An 18,437-nucleotide genomic window follows, 5' to 3' on the forward strand; every position below is an offset into this window, starting at 1 on the left:
ATTACTTTTTAGACTACGTGTAAGAATACTAGAGCGACTGACCTTGTCCATTTGATGTTTTTCATTTGGATTGCTCCCTGGACTGCACATTCACAATGATTTTGCTATGCTCTGGACTTTGGGTTTGGCCAGTCGTTCACTTCACGAACTCCACTCATACAATGGTTTCTCCCTATAATTGCCACAAGGCTCGAAAAAAGTTGGTGTCATCAAATTGTGCCCAGATCGTGAGCCATGGCATCAACAGTGTCACTGCCCTTTTGTGACACCACCTGTTTAGCATGCTGCAAATCAGAGCATCTAACAACAGTTTGCTTTGGCTGGCATGTAACAACAACAATAACCATCAGTATGATGCATGCTATCTTGCCAGGGTCCACAGTAGTAGCACAAGGGATGCAGAAGCTCATGCTGCAGGTGGAAATTAATGGAGCAACTACAGATTTCTAGCTGGGCACAGGCACAGCCATGTGTTTGATTAATGTGGACAAGTACCAGCGCATCAGTTCTCCACACCTATGATATCCTCAGCACATGTCCTTAACATCAGTAATCTGCAGAATTCTTGAACATATAGTAAGTTTGAATATAATAAATTTCCTTGAGACAAGAAAGTTTTTGTCCCTAAGTCAACATGGATTTAGAAAGTATAGCTTTGACCTTTTCTCACATGATATCCTATGAACCATGGACAAAGGGCGACAGGCAGATTTCATATTCCTAGATTTCCCAAAAGCATCTGACACCGTGCCCAACTGAGACTGTTAACAAAGGTCCAAGCACACAGAATAGGTTTCCAGATATGTGAGTGATTCAGAGACTTCTTTTTATTGTCCTTGACAGCGAGTGTTCGTCACAGACAAGGGTATTGTCAGGAGTGTCCGAGAGAATTGTTATAGGACTGCTCTTGTGCTCTACACACATAAATCATCTGACCAATATGGTGAGCAGCAACCTGCAACTGTTTGCTGATGACACAGCAGTATATAAGAAAATATCATTGTTGAGTGGCTGCAGAAGCTTAAAGGATGATTTACGCAGAATTTCTATTTGGTGTGAAGAATGGCAACTTGTTCTAAATGTGGAAAAACGTAAGTTAATGCAGATGACTTGAAAAAATATTCCTGTAACGTTCAAATACAGCATTAGTGGTTTGCTGTTTGGCGAAGTCCCGATGATCAAATATCGAAGTGTACTACTGCAAAATGATATGAAATTAAATAGGCATGTAAAGACAGTTGTAGGGAAGGCAAATGGTTGACTTTGGTTTATTGTGAGAGTTTTAAGAAAGTGTAGCTCATCTATAAAGGAGACTGTGTAGAGCACACTTGTGCAAGCCATTCTTGAGAACTGCTGAAATGTCTGGGATGCCCACCAGGTTGGACTAAAGGAAGACATCAAAGCAGTTAAGAAGAGTGCAGATAGATTTGTTAACAGTAGATTTTAGCAACATGTGAGTTTTACAGAGATGCTGCTTGAACTCAAACAGGAATCCCTGGAGGTAAGATGATGTTCTTTTCACAAAATGCTATTTATAAAATTTAGAGAACTGGCATTTGCAGCTGATATCAGCACTACTCTACTGCTGCCAACGTATGTTTCGTGTAAGGACAGTGAGGCAGAGAGGTCTTGAATGGAGGTATACAGACAGTTATATTTCCCTTGCTCCAACTGCGAGTGAAATAGGAAAGGAAATTACTACTACTACTACTACTACTACTACTACTACTAGGTATGTAGATGGAGATACAGATAAAGACATACAATGGCCAGTCAATCCCGTTGAGGGGTCAAATCACAGTCCAAGTATAAAATTGAAGTTCGGTAACTAACCCTGCTATAGTCAACTACTGGATGACAACTAACATTTTTGAGTTAGACAGTTTTGTGCTTTTTGATTTCCAAATTTAAGACCAAGTAAATCTAGTTTCAACTGTGATATAATTCCCACAACTTGATACATAATTTGTGCGTATAAGCAATTGTTTGAACCTACATTAAGTAGTGCAACAAGTTTCCAAGACCACATATTCTTAAGGCTTTCAGAGCTCTAAGTTTTGTAGAGCATATCCAGTGCCTTTCACCCTGTGCAATCAAGCTAGAGTGCAGCAAGATAGTTTACAAAGTATGGGAGTAATGTTTCCAGCATCATCTATCCAAAGGGCAATGACCATGGGTGCAGTTAAGAATCTAAATGGATCACTTAAGAGTTTGTGGTGATTTTAGGTCTACCTTTAATGCTCAATCACATGTCGATCTGTATCCGACTCGTAGGCCAGAGGAACTTGTGAAACTGGTGGGGGCTGTTATTTTTTAAAGATAGATCTCACTGACATCTACTTCCTATTGCCACCAGGTGACCAGACAAAACAGTTATTAGCGATAAATACACCATTCAGCATGTATCATTATAACAGGCTGCCTTTTGTGTTGCAAGTTCTCCCATAATATTTCAGAGATACCTTGAGCAACTCATTCAAAATATCCCCAACTGTGTTCATTACTTAGATGACTTCCTAATTATCAGGGCCATGTGCGAGCAGCATCCGTGCGATCTACAGATGTTGCTTGCATGGCTCCGAGTCCATGCTCTGTCTAGTCGCCTCTCACAGCAAGCATAGTTCATTTGAACCAAGGACATATATTAAGAAAAGTAGGGCTCACACCTACACATGATCATATGGATGCAATAACTAACATACAAGCTCCAAAGAATCTCAGAGGACTATAGTCATTCCTTGGCAAAATAAATTATTACACGAAATTTATTCCCAAGATAGCCCTGATTTTCCATCCTCTTAACCATTGTGCAAAAAAGTTTTTAAATTTGCATGATCAGAGCCATAGTTTTTTCTCAATTTAGAAAGTATCTTAGAGGCAATGGCTATAATATAAAATGGCAAGATGTTTCACAAACATTTATGTATGGTACTGTCACTTGATCATCAATCACAGCTACTCATTATGCCATTCTCTCCTCATCCAAAATACCCCTTTAAAATGCCACAGTGACTGCAACAGTTGGCATTATTCCTTAGTAACTATACCTATAAGATCCATTATCGACTCATCATACACCACTAAAATGTAAACACCTTTTCCCACTTGCTGTACAGCCCAGATAAAGAGATTGAGAGGCATAAAGTGCAGTGTTCTGCTTTAGATGCAATTCAATGACACACTCTTGATAAATTCCCGGTTACCGGGTGAAGAAGCAAGAGAAACAGGCCATGATACACAACTCTGAAGGGTATTGTCTGCTGTATGGCAGGGATGGCCAGAGAACCTGCCTAAGGGCACCAACCTGGCATAGTGGACCTATTTTTCATTATGGCACCAGCTTAATGTCAATGATGGTGCCATACTGTTAGCCAAGGACGATTCTGAATGCCAGGTGGTAGTTCCCTCATGCTCTGCCCCCACATACTGAAGCTCCTCCACACTGCACATTTGGAAATGTGCACACTGGAGGAAAAAGCGTGGCATCGTGTGTACTGGCCTGGTGTTGGTGCCTCCACGGAACACACTGTATGGAACTACCAGGCCTGCACCCACAATCAGTCAGTCCTAGCACAGCATTTCAAACCATGGCCACACACTGGCTACCCCTAGAAAAGAGTACACATTCATATAGCTGAACCATTCTGGGTAGTTATGTGATTGCTAGTTGTCAACATTCTCTCTAACTTTTCATATCTGGCATGGATGGCTACTACCACTGCAGATGCTCTCATCCAAATCACAATCATATTTGCAATAGATGTGGCATCTTATAAACTGGTTTCCAACAGTGGCCATCATTTCATGACATTTGCGTTTCAGGATTTTTGTAAACACAGCAGCAATGAGCACCTGACCACCACCCCCTTGCACTCCACCTCCAATTGGAAAGCCAAGCAGATGATCAGGACCTTCAAAACATAGATGTGTCAGATAATGAAGACTGCTGACTCCAGAGAAGCACTCACCAGCCTACCGGTCCAGTCCCATAAATGGATGTAGCCCAGCTGAAATTTTACATGGACCATATCCTGCACCCTCTTCGGCCTGCTGTGCCCAACTAAAGGAGGCCACCACCCAGACCCCCTCCCCTTTCACCCATGGCCATTGACTGGGTATGACCTATGCAATCATGCCAGGGACAAGCCTGCCCGCTACTGCTACAGCCTTTGCACTTGTGTTAGGTGTTGACTTGGGGGTCAACAGTAACCAGCAAAGGGAGCTGATGGAGGTGGAACCACTTCCACTACTTAAGTCACTTCTGGCTCCCTCCAAAATCAGCAAGTTCCTCCCAGACAGTCGATGGGGAAATTAATCTTTTCAGACTGAGATCATTTGGAGGCCAAACTGTTGTCTCCATCTCCACCATGGCCAGCACCCACTCCCCTGTTGACAGGACCAAGCTGAACCCCACAACCCATCGATCAGCTGAGACTCCCACAGACAGCACCAACATCCAGCTCTGTCGATCACGCTGAGAAACTATCCTGGAAGCCTTTTGTGGGGATTCTGGCACCTCTCTCCCCCCTTCCTCAATGAATCTGGCACAGGCTCAGCCAATTGTGGCCCTAAGTACTGATTAAGGGTCGAGAGGGGTGCAGTGTTTGACAGTCATTCGGATTCCCTGACCAGCTCGAGTACTACTAGGGAGGACAGAACACACATACTTAGGCTTCATACTCCAGCATAGTTTACTGCCACAGGGCAGCACCAACACATCTACAGGCATGTCCTGTAGGGACTTCTACTGATGTGAGAGAGCATGGCCTCACACCTGTCGGTTTTCTCGCTATTCTACAAATCTTTCAATATGCGCTATTTATAATAGAGTAATTGGCATTGCCTGTTTGATGTTTTCAATTCAAATTGTTATTTGGACACACCTTAAATCTTCAAGACTATTTTGCTACACTCTGAATTGCTCCACTGGTCTCTGTGTTACTGTCAGTACAAGTGATCATAAACTGTGTCTTACCAACACAGAGTAGGACAAAAAAAAAAAATGGTAGCACCCTGAAGCTTCTGATGAACTGCGAGGAACAGATGATGAAAAAGATCATGGGGTGACTGAAACTTTAAATTCTTCAAGCAGGTTGGTCCTAATTTGTGGGCTGGGTACTACAAAAAAGGGCAAGGAGGGTGTCAGGAAACGTGGGTAGCACATTCTATGGATGTTAGGCAGAGGTCCTACCTGAGGGCCTTAAGTCACATTCCAAATGGTAACACCGCCCAAGGGCAGGTGTGGTGGGGCTGTTCCCCTTGCGTGCAAAAGGAATTTCATACATTGGGTGATTAGGAAATTGTCGGAAGGTGAATGGATTTCATAAGTGAGGAATAGTTGGGACAGTTGGAAGCGAAAAGTAGTGATCCATACCCCAAGAGGTGTGGACAAGTTAGCAGGGAGAGTCAAGCTTTCACATGAAGCTAGTTCTTAGTTGACAAATGTGGGGTATCTATGTCAGCTTTTATTCAAAGAGGAGTCCCAAAAATTAGGACAGTGTCACTGCGTACTCACATAAAATTCTATGTCAGAATTGACATTTCACATGGGAGAAAACTGGAAGTAATGGGGAAGAGTCAAAGTGGATGGTGCCTTGGAACTAGTGTTTTGCCAAGACTACAGATTGGCTGATGGACCAAATGCAGAAGTCATCAAGGTAGAGTTCAAGGATGACCATTGGTCCAATAGAGGTCACTTGCAGATTGATGGTGGTAAGATAGCAAGTAATTGTAACATTCAGCACAGAGCCCTATGGGACACCATTCTCTTGGCTCCATGGGGAGCTGAGTGAAGTACCAACTCTAATCTGAAACAATAACATAAACGCTGATCAACAAAAATTGGTGGGGATCCTCATTGGCCCCAGTCATGGAGAATAAGTAAAATAGGATAGTGGAGCAGTGTTGTATGCCTTGTTGTTGTTGTTGTTGTTGTTATCTTCAGTCTGAAGACTGGATTGAAGCAGCTCTCCATGATACTCTATGCCGTGCAAGCCTCTTCATCTCTGCGTAACTACTGCAACCTACATCCTTCTGAATCTCCTGACTGTATTCATCTCTTGGTCTCCCTCTATGATTTTCATCTTCCATCCTTCCCTTCAGTGCTGAATTGGTGACCCCTTGATGTCTCAGATACTGTCCATTCCATTCAACTGTTCTTCCAAATTCGTTGCTGTCTCTGGCAGAATTACAATGTGTCATCGGCAAACCTCAAAGTTTTATTTCTTCTCCCTGGACTTTAATTCCTACTTTAAAGTTTTCTTTTGTTTTCTTTACTGCTTGTTCAATATACAGATTGAATAACAATGGGAGTAGGCTACAATCCCGTCTCTCTCCCTTCTCAACCACCGCTACCCTCTCATGCCACTCGACTCTTATAAGTGCCATTTGGTTTCTGTACAAACTGTAAATATCCTTTCACTCCCTGTCTTTTACCCCTGTCACCTTTACAATTCAAAAGAGTGTATTCCCCGAGGTCAAATTCTACCAGTTTTTCCAATCTTCTGAAAAGAATTTTTGTCAGTATTTAGCAACCGTGACTTATTAAACTGATAGCAGGTCAAAGGAGACTGTAATAAAAGTATTGGCATTTAGAAAAAGGCTTTCAGATTGCTGTTTCGAACCTAACCAGATGGTCAGTAATGGACCACCTCTTCCGGAAACCACACTAATATGGGTAAAAGACACTGTGATTCAAGAACCCAGCATAATTGTTGGGCTACCATCCTTTCAAACAGTCTTCAGAGCACATTAGTGAGGCTAAGCAGTCAGTAGCTGTCAATGGACATCCAATATTTGCCTAGTTTAAGGACTGGGACAATGATACTATCTTGCCTTTGTGGAGGGAAAACACCTTCTCGCTACGCATGATTGAAGAGACAGAAGCAAAAGAAGTCTCTGAATAATATTCAGATGTTGACTCATCTAATGATGAATCAGATCATGGCCTGGGTCTGTATTACATGACGAATCAAGAGCATGAAGCAGTTCCCAGTCAGTGAAAAGGCAGGTAAGAGGGAATGCTGATTTAGTCACAAAGAGGGTTGCAAGGTGTTTGGCAAGAACCAATGCATCGGTAGGTATGCCACCATAAGGATGAAACCCAATCTTTTTGCAGCCCAGTAGACTAAGGGCTTGGCCCGCATCTAGTATAAAGAGGCATAAGTTCCCAATGAGGAGATGTAATGCTCCCAATATTCCTTTTTACTACATTTAATCAGATACTGAGTCTTAGCAGAGACACTTAAGAATGATGAAGGGCCCTTTGATGATCCTGATCAGCTGTTGTAATGCCTTTGGCCCCCCATGGCACTAGATGAAGGCAGAATGGGCCTCTCCAGGGGATGGGAGGGAGGGGGGGGGGGGGGGCGGCTAGAAGTTCCAATGGGTGTTTACATCAGAGAAGTTTCCCATAACCTCACTGGTGCAGTGTGGCAGAGAGGGGATGAAGTCAACAGCAGAGACATACAACTGCCAGTTGACTCTTTGAACAGCCCAACGGCCAGTCACCCTTTGGAGAGCCCAGCACGAAGTTGGGTGATGACAAGGAAGTGACAGGACCACCAGAAAGTGGTCACTGTCACAAAGAGTGTCACACAGTGACCACTGTAGCAACTCAACGAGACTGAAAGAAAAGATGCTAAGGTTAATGATTGAAAAGGCAACAGGAAGCACTGAAGTTGGTAGAAGAAGCAAATCAAAATCAGAAAGAAGCTGGGATATCAGAAGGCCCCTGGCACAGATGAAGTGGCATTTCCTCACAGGGGAAAAGAGGAGGGCGAGGTGTTGGATTAAAGTGGTCAGCTCTAGGTAAGTAACTGACCTACCTGGTGGTAAACAACCATTATAAATAGTGATCCCCATGGTTGTTTACACTCGCCTGGCTACTGCTTTGAATTTGATATGGACGGGACTCCACTCACCAGTGACATCTGTGCAAATCAATACACAAATCCCTCCTGACACTCACTCGGGACCAGTATGGTTCTGACAGAACATACGGTAATGTCAAAAAGTTGGAGAATGGTTATTAGCAAAGTGTGTTTCTTGGAGAGCAACATAGATAACAGAACAATAAGAAAGTAGCTGTTGCAGCCCTGACAGGTGACAATAACATCAATTCCAGTTCCACTGGATCACCACACTGATGCTGTCCTGATTAGATGTGAAGAGGCCAGCAGGACAGGTCATGGCACGGATTACTGTCTGTCACCAGTGAAAGTGAAGCAACATCAAAGAACATTTTGAAGCCCGATGGTGTGGGAGGATCTGTCACCTCCATTTTCAGTGGAATAGCCTTCTCTTGAGATTTTTTCTTTTTCTCTTTCACAACTTTTGGCGGACAAGAATCTTGTGAGGGCTTATCTGCTGTTAGTGTGCAAATGGATGAAGAGTGGGCAGCCCTTGGATCCACAGTCCATGGCTACTTCAGCCACTGGCTTGGGTCAGGTTGTTGACTGAGGACTTCTGAGGAGAGAATTGCCAAAAGGGAGCCCTACCACCTCTAAATGCCAGTGGTGGATGGAGCTTCCCAAGCTGGGTGCAGAGTGTGATTCTCAAAGGTGGTGCCAGGATCCACATAGAGGGGAGGGGCCATAGCACTCATGGTCAATTTTATTTGCACAGCTATCAGAGGCTGACTTCGAAGGAGTAAATAAGTCAGGTGCCGCTGACAACCTGGCCACACTACTAACAAAAAGGGATAGATGGGTTCACAGTGCAGCATAATTTTGACTTTCTTTGGAAGTGAACCCCCCCTCAAATTCAAGGATCAGTGTCAATCTTGTTATCTAGCAGGCCACAATGTACATGAAATACAAAGAGAATCCCACACCTTTCCGTCTGTTGGCATGGTTCTCCATCTATCTTCAGCATTACATTCCAGTGAAAAATCAATTCCTGCACCATGTTTAGGTTCTTATGTGGCGTTATGGTAACATCACCATGTTGTTCACAAGAGAATAATACCTGGGACTGGATACACTTTGTGTTCTTCATTAAGATAGTACTAATTCAAAATTTACTAAGGGAAGAGAGTATGCCAAATATATTTTCAACATTCTCTACAAAAACATTAGTTTGGTAGAGACAAAGGGTCGTGCATCTGTTTGTGTACAACCCAGAACTGAGAGGAGTAAGTGTCTCCAAGTCACTTGGTTCCCCCCCCCCCCCCCTTGCCATGATGTGGCCAAGGAGGGTAAGTTCCTACAGTCATAACAATCTGCACTCAGCTGCGGTCTGTCTGAAGAGACTATTGGAGCTTCGTGTCTGTCGGCTAACTTAGATCATTTCATGACATCAAATATCTGCTACGATGCAGCCTTGTGCAAACAATGGCTCTCATTATGTGTGCAGCCCAGCCAGGGCACAGATCTAGCCATGATGGCCAGTGATGTGTGGGGAAATGACAGTTCAGCATCATTACTGGGATCCTTGCATGGTCAGGTGGCTACTACTGTATGAGTACCTGATACCCCCACATGGACTGGCTACAATGCTGTGTATTGTGCAACTTTCTGTGCCTTGTCCACATGTGCTGTAACAAACTTTTGAAATGGTACAGGTCAAACCCAGATGTGTGGAATGAAAAAAGTTAATTCAAATATGTGATGTAAAGTGCAGAAAGCCATAATCAACATCCTGCAAGCCAGCTGGGCTGTCAGCAGAGAACCTGTCATAGAAAATAAGTCTGAGAAAAGACACAGTCAGAAAAGAAAATTGCAGCACAGGATAAGAAGTACTGTAGTAGCTTGAGGTCCCATGCTCGACACGCGCATATTAACAACAGTGTTGTTAGACGCCCTAGGGGGCAGAAAAGCTGGTGCCAGGAGTAAGGATCCAGACAGTATAGGTCGTGAAATCGAACAAGTTGTGCTCTGCAGCATATTCCACCAATGGTTGGTCAAGTCTACTCTCAGCTGCAGTTTGACAGTGACCATTCATTTGGGCGCACAGTTGGTTCATGGTCATCCCCACATAAAGTGCTGTGCCTGAACTGCAACAGAACTGATAGATGACATGGCTGCTTTCACGAATTATCATGTGACAGGACTGGAGTGGAATGAGCTGGATGGATGAATTAAACAGATCTCGCAGCTGGGTCATCCCCTGGAACATGACGCTTGCGGCAATGGGCTGGAAATGTGTGTGTGACACAGGTATGAATCAGGATAATGTGTATGTTGGGTAGCAGTAGAATATCGGTTTAGAGGGAGTGGGAAGGAATGTGGGTAGAATGTCCTTCCTTTCCAGCCATGATGATACAGATAATGAAAGCCCTGCCAAAAGGCTATGTCCTCTCCCTCTCCCTCCACCATTCAAACTCGTACAACTGTTGCCTCCCTCCTCCAAACCTCTCACCCACTCCCTGCATCTTTACTCCCTTCACCTACAGACACAACCCCTCACTGCCCAAATACCTGCTGAACTGCAGTCCCGGCATTGTGTATTCAGCATCTCAATGACTCTACTATCTAGTACATTGTTAACTTTACTCCTAAATTATTTAGATTCTGCCAAATCTTTTCTTACAACATTTAACAGTGTTAAAGAATGCTAGAAATATTTCAGCTTTTTGCCAAATTCCTTCAGAAGTAGAAAACAACATGCACATTGTTGTTGCGTGAACGTATGATTCTCTACTTCTGAAGAACAATTTTGTCTGCAAGCTGAAATGTTTCTACTATTTTTTCCACATTGTGCCTGTTCGCTAATCAATGCCTCCTCTACATAGTAAGTAGCAATCTATCCTCGCCCTATCATTGTTATTCTACCTTGGACTTTTTATTATTTGATTATACCATATTTAAGTTTCACAGTAAAAGAAAAATAGGTCCCTTCCATTCGAGTTGCCTGTCAGGATATATGACAAGTACAAATTGATGATTATGGTTTCAGAAAAATTATTTCTATGGCAGAAAAGCAGATTACAATACAATTACAGCAACATTTGCTATAAATTGCTGTCTGGTGGCATTGCCCATCAGGATTAAAGGAAGAATCACCAGAATGATGCACATGACATTTCCTAAGGATCCAGTTGATACAACAACAACAAATATGGCCACTTAGCAAACACGTCAAAGTATTCCAGTGAATAACATTCATGCAAGACAATACTTTGTTCACAAATCATTGTAGTGAACACAAAATATAACTTTTCTTGAGAGAATTATATAATAATGAGACAACCAAATGGCTGCCCACTACTTACCTTAAAAAAAATGAAATTCTATGTACTACCAATAGAATCACATAGAAATACAAAAAACCTAGCCAAGTTTTTGGGACTAGTAGTTCCCCATTCAGGGGGGAAAGAGGACATGTAGGCTCCAATCATCCTGATGTCTGTGTGACCTTCTCTCCTTTCTGAGTCTCCCCAATATATTCCTCTTTCCTCCCCGAGGAAATTACTAACAGTTCTAAAAGCTAGGACGCATGTCTACTGGCAGCAGATATAATTTCACCTTCTGAAGTTACGTACTGGCCAGCCACTCTGTCTACTTGTGATTTCATTTAATATAGCTTCACATATTCTGACATCCTTGTAGGAGGTTCAAAGAGAATAATTATGCAATAAGAAGAGTTCTACATACCAAAATTACATACATATTTGCTTTCAGTAAGCAAGGTAAAACAAAAGGGCCATTCAATTGTGGCTGCTGTATTAATGATATGGTGAATATTTCTTTTTTTGTCACACCATATCTATAAGGACTGAACAAATTAGATTGACTATTGAACCAATGAGGAAGTCATGTAGGCAGTATTTTGAGACGATTCTTTCCTATCACACATGGGAGTGCAAACTTTTACAATACGATGCAATTAAAGTTCTACGTAAAAAATTGGTCAATGGTTCATGTATAAAGAATCTACTAACAACCACTGTACAACAGATTTATACATCAAGCACTCCACACTTATATCCCAGTTTGTACCCCTCGATCTGTGAGAATTCTTGAACCAGTTCACGTGCAAGATTTCTCAGATTAGTTGATTCTGACATGCATAGAATAGTGGATACAACATCAATCAAAAAACATAATAAAGATATCACAAACCACTTATAGATTTAAAAGAATATTTAGGAGTAAAGGAGGACGTTCACTGAACAGCAGAGGTGTAATGTCATCAAGAGGTGTGTTTTTGTGTGTGTATTTGTACTATAGTTTGTCAAAGGATTCATTCCAAAAGCTAGCAAAGTTTTCATTCTCTTTTGTTTGCGCCTCTTGACAACTCAATGCCTCTGCTGTTCAGTGAGTGGTCTCCTTTACTCCTGAATATTTACATTCTGCCAGAACTTTCATATATATTCAAAATTTTACAAAAAGTTCACTGAAAACTGAACTGGAAGGAGAATTCATTTTTTAATCACTGACAGCAGAAATGAGTTTGTAAATCTGATTTCAAATAATTTCTTGAAAGAATAAAGAGTCAGTCATCATCACAATATCTCATAACGGAGAACAAAATGTTGAAGCCATGTGTTTTAAACAGGCTCACTGTTGGAAAGCGAGATACCCATTCTTTGAAGCTAATGTATCTGGAGAGAAGCAACTTCTGTATGGTGGATCTCCTCAACAGCTCACCTAAGACTCAGCACAAGTTGATGTGTGAAGACACAAAGTCAGGAAAGAAGAAAGATCTTCGACATCTAAGACTATTTGGTAGTAAAATACAAATCCATAGAGTCAAGTAGACACAAATGGGACAAGAAAAGCACATTATGTACACTTCCAAGACATTACGAAGAAAATGGAATATATCAATTATTTGAAGCTCTCTTCTGAGAGATTAACAAAAATAAAGGTGTTACTCTGAATGTGGAAGCAGTTTGTAACAGCCAAGCAAAGTCAAACAGTTCTGATCATTCACAACGACAAGATCAAAAGACATAACAAATCTGATTATTTAAAACATCATCACTGAATATTTATTTTCTTAATGGATAAAAAGGAGGCTGAAATAACAGAAAAAGGGTTGGAAGAGGTTGAATCAGAATCAGAGATGAATGGGAAAAATAATAATTTACAAGTCACAACCACGAATGAGGGTAGCATTTGCTCACTGTGAAGATACCTAAACCTAAAATGATCAATAAACTTGATTCCTGTTATTCTTGAAATTTGCCTCATTCAGATTACTCAATGCTGCAGAAAGCTTTATCACTGTAAGATAATGACAAATGACTGTAGGCAATAAAAGAAGAATGTAGGGGGAAAGAGTTCAGACCAAAAAAAAATCTGTGTCCAATGGATTTTTCAAAACCGAGAAAAATTTACAAGTGTGCTTGTGTGGTCATCTTCAAAGGATGTGCACAAATAAAAGTGTTAGATTATGGTGTTAATGACACACTAGAGATTAAATACAATTCACTTATATAACTGTTCAGACTAATTTCACAGTTTAATTCAAATAGCATAGCAAGTTACTTAGGTGGAGAAATTTAAGTGAAATTTCAAAAAGAAACAAGTTCTGTAATGCACCCCATGTTTTACTTCAATGATGTGACCACTAACCCAGAAGACTATGTGTTGAACCACTGATTTGCTTCTACATAAGCAAATGGAGACAAAATGCTGATACATATTATTTACATCAATTTGGATTGTCTGATCTGATGAGATGTAATGAAATAATCAAAATTAGATGTCAATATCATGTGTTATTCCCTGAAGACATGCTAAGTCAAAACAACTGGCCAGGTAACAAAATTACTTAAATGCAGCTGAGGGTATCTCTTTGGGAATAATATGTTCTTCACGAAACTTATGTAAGCTGCGGAGCACCATGCACCTACAATATTTAAGTATTTAACTGTATCATTAACACACACACTATAATCTAACATGCAATGTTTCCAACTATGTAGAGTAGCAGTTTAACATCATTAGATAATATGAAATGGATGGCTTATTTATTATTTAAAAGTTAATTACAGAACCATAGTTATTTATATGCACATACTGTATTTTCACTTCCAAGCCTCTCATCCATTTTCATTTCCGAAAACTGGATATCACTTGGCTCAGCACGCAAAGATATCATTTTCAGGGTATCTCCCTCATTGTTGCTGATAGATAACGAACGATCTTCAGATCCTAAAGCCAAAAGTCCTTCTGCACTCCATGATCCACAGCTGATGCGTTTATTGTGCTTGCCCAAAATTGGCACCCTTCTGTAAATTTAGAAAGACACAAATGTTAATAGCAATACTTTTAAGTCCATTTGACTCCAGCCAGGTAGAATCATCATCATTCTGGCAGATAAAAGTTCTCTCACATTCTCTAGTCACAAATTGCAAATGCAACTACTGGTGTTACACAATTTAAACCTACAGTGGGCAGGACTGTGCTATTTTAGATCATATAAAAGAGCAATCATGAGGACAAAATACAAAATTAAATATAAGTATGATCTGCATGTGAGCAAATCCAGAGATTAACACCCCACCATACCATCTAAAGGAGGATCATTCACAATGAACAGCTTCCATGAGCAACAGATTAGAAGTAAATTGTTGTATCAACCCACTTAAATTTAAAACTGTTTAGAGAGAGAGGAAAGGGCTCTCTGGACAGTAATCCCTTAGCACTGCACTGGGAAAATGTAATGATATTTTAAGAAGGCACAATATAAAGTAGGTTTTTCAATCTTCCTCATTGAACAGGCCCCTTTGGTTTTGTTTGAGTAATTTATACATGTAAAAGGTTGAGGTCTATGGTATTCCCTGAAGTTACAGCTTGACATACATACATCACACTATCTGCTCCATGAAATATTATTGCAGTGAACGTAACCAACACACTGATTTACAACAGAGAAGCAAGTCTATGGTTGCAGAGCACTGAATACATTAGTCATCATACGTATTGTGACAAAATGAAGATTTTGGCCTTTAATTCAAACTATTGGGACAATGTTCTAACGGAATTCAGTTGAGACTAACATTGTGCCTGACCTCATAAACATGAATTGCTATTAATTTTATTTGAATTATGAGTATGGCCTAGTTATCTCCATGTTAAAATAACAGAGGGTTTAAGTGGGTCCAACTCATTCCTCAATAGGTTGCCATAATAATATCTTTGATTGAAACAATTTCCTATTTCTTTCTGCTTGCTTTCTTTTACTGCCTGCATGGACATAAGTCCCACTCACGATGGAGTATCAGTAGTCCCTCTTGTAATTTGTACCTTGAGAACAGCAGGTGTTTGTCTGCCAAACTTCTGGCCATCTTTCAGGATTCTGATTGGGTGTATTCCCTGAGATTTTCAGAAAGACATATTAACTATTTCTGTATGCATCATTACAGTCCATTTGGGAAAACTGCAGCCCTATGAAGAACCTGTCACAACAGGAAGGAGCTTACAGCAGGGGCAATGTTGGATACAAACGTAACTGGTTATGAAGTAAATATTTCAATGTGTGCTAAAAACTATTTGTGGATAGTCTCTGATAGGAAAATACAAAGAGGACTATCAAGAAGTTAGATAAGCACTGTATCATCATTAGTTGTTGTTGTGGTCTTCAGTCCAGAGGCTGGTTTGATGCAGGCCTACATGCTACAGACAGCTTCTGCACATGTTCCTGCACACTGTCATACACTGATAGAGGGGCAATTGATTTCTATTCATCCTATATGGCAGCTGTAGCACTCTTCTGGGAAAGGCTTCTTCCACCACCATCAGAGCTGCTCATTTTTCATTTTACAGACAGTCTATACTTCCCCAGTATTTCTTGTCCAGTTTTCTTGTGTGAGTAGACAAAATAACTTCACTGAGCTTGTGTTTATATACTGGAATTATTGTCAATTTATTAAGTGAATAGTTATTAGTGAATTTTTATGCAAAATAAGTTCCTATAAACAAAGCTGAGTATTGCAAGTGTGATGTTGTCAGTGAGCTCCGTAGTGTCATTGGGAAGATTATTGGATTGGTAAATGTGGCACTATGCTGCTACCATTGACAGCATATTGTAAAGCCACGTAACCATATTGTAATCACTTGGTGGTGACTAGTAGATTGCATAAATCTCTTCCTTTCAGAATTTGCTTGTAATTGTAGAGTGGGTTGCACTGAGTAGAGTCACTTACCACAAATCTACAGTATATATTTCAAGGTGGGTGTGCAATATGTCTGATGAGATGGGACTGATCATGTTTTAAGTCCAGAACAGTAATCTGCTTTAATGCATTCCTTGACTTTTGTTGAAGTATCTTAAGTTCCATACAACGTAGGTGACCAACTTCTGTTGCATATGGAGTTAATTTAAGCCTCCGGGCCTCTTCAGATGTCAGAAGAGCTGAGACTGGGATGATGGATTTGATACCCCTCAAACTGCCAAAAGAATTCCAGCCACTGATAGTGGAAACAGTAAAATAGACATTCTTGAATATGTACTGACAGTATGTTACACTTGGAGCAGGCTCTTCAGTGTGCCTGACTGTTGACAGCTCCACTGATTAGCTTGTTTACATATCAGCTCACTTAATAAATGCAAATAAATACTCACTTAATAAAGTGGAAATAAATCCACTATATAAAGATGAGCTCAATGAAGTTGTTTAGTCTACTCATATAAGAGAATGCAACAAAAATACTGGGGAGGTGTCATTTGTATGTAAAATAAAAAACAGGCAGCACTCATGGTGGGGGAAGTTGCCTTTCCTGGAAGAAAGCTACAACTGCAATACAGGATGAATAAGGATCAATTCCTCCTCTAGCAGAGTAGAACAGTGTGCAGAGATTTATGTAGAGTCTATGCATACACATTTCTTGCATTAGTATTATTATTAATTCATATCTGTAGTGTTGTTAACACACTTTATGGAAAATACGCCCCCCCCCTCCCCCCAGGCATGTCATCATACTGTGTCACAAGTGTTTCATAATGTGCACTTCGGGAAAGTCAGTAAACTTTGTGAAACACACTGTAATTATTTCTTGTGACATAGTAGAGTAGACAGAGTGGGAAAATGCCTACTTCCTTTTCAGTTTGAAGACCTATGAAGGAGAGAAATTCATTATCACAATCTGGTGACCTACCATCCCTTATGCACAGAGAAAGCATTTTGTAACCAAGATAGGCACAAAGTCGATACTCATCACAATAGCACAAGTTTATAAGGCAGCTAGCTCTCCTGATGATCAAGAGATTGAAAGAATGTATGAAGAGATAAAATAAATTATTCATGTAATTAAAAGAGGGATGAGTAATTGAGGTGGGTGGCTGGAATTTGATAGTGGGAAAACAGAGAGAAGGAGAAATAGTAGGATGATATGGACTAGGATAAATGAATGAAAGAAGAATCCACTTGGAAGAATTTTGCACAGAGCATAATTTAATCATTGCTAATAATTGGTTTAAGAAACATGAACGAAGACTGTACATCTGGTAGAGACCTAGTGACAATGAAAGGTTTCAGAATGATTAAACAATGGCAAGACAAATTTTAAATTGTAAGACAATTTTCAGGAGCAGTTGTGACCATAATTCATCGGATATGAACTTTAGACTGAAACTGAAGAAACTGCAAGAAGGTTAGAAATTAAGGACATGGAACCTGGATAAGTTGAAAGAACCAAAAGATGCTGAATGTTTCAAAGGGAGCATTAGGAAGCATTAGACTGAAGTAGGGTTGAGGAACAGAACATAAGACAAAATGGATGGCCTTGAAAGATGAAATTGTGAAAGCAGCAGTTGTTCAAATGGGCAAAAAGAGAAGGCCCTGAAGAAATCTTTGGATAATGCACGAGATATTGCATCTAACTGATGAAAGAAAAAAATATAAAAATGTAGCAAATAAATCAGGCAAAAAGGGAATACAGATTCTCAAAAAATAAGATTGACAGGAAGAGTAAACTGGCAAAGCAGGAACAGCTAGACAAGAAATGCAAGGCTGTAATAGTGTGCATGACTAGGGGAAATATAGATACCACCTATTGGAAACTTAAAGACCCCTTTGGAGATAAGAGAAGGAGCTGTATGAATATCAAAATCCAATATTAATTGTGTGAGGGAAAGATGAAAGATCCAAGGAATGTATAGTGGACCTGTACAAGGGTAATTAACTGCAAGAAAGGGAAGAGGAAGTAGATGAAGATGAGATGGGAGATATGGTATGGTGAGAAAAATTTGACTGTGCTCTAAAAGATCTAGGTCGAAACAAGGCTCGTGGAGTAGATGATATTCCCTCAGAGCTACTTGTATCCTTGGGAGAGCCAACCATGACACCTGGCAGGCAAGAGGTATGAGACAGGGGATGTACCCTCAGCATTAAAGACAAACAAAATAATTCCAATTCCAAAGAACGTGGGTATTGACTGGTGTGAATATTTCCGAACTTCCAGTTTTATAACCTCTTGGTTGCAAACTACTAACACAAATTATTTACTGAAAAATAGAAAAACAAGGAGAAGCCAACGTCAGGAATG

At 40.6% G+C, this 18,437-nt stretch overlaps 1 protein-coding gene across 1 annotated transcript in view; it reads right to left on the reverse strand.

Moving 5' to 3' along the window:
• The window catches only part of LOC126473900 (WD repeat-containing protein 19), a 301,274-nt gene that overhangs the window by 207,923 nt on the left and 74,914 nt on the right, over positions 1-18,437 (reverse strand). Inside the window, exon 4 of the mRNA XM_050101244.1 lies at positions 13,969-14,179. Within this exon, the coding sequence (XP_049957201.1) occupies positions 13,969-14,179 (211 nt within the window). The remainder of the gene's footprint in view (positions 1-13,968; positions 14,180-18,437) is intronic.

Source organism: Schistocerca serialis, chromosome 4 (genome assembly GCF_023864345.2).
Source record: "Schistocerca serialis cubense isolate TAMUIC-IGC-003099 chromosome 4, iqSchSeri2.2, whole genome shotgun sequence".
Taxonomy (NCBI): domain Eukaryota; kingdom Metazoa; phylum Arthropoda; class Insecta; order Orthoptera; family Acrididae; genus Schistocerca; species Schistocerca serialis.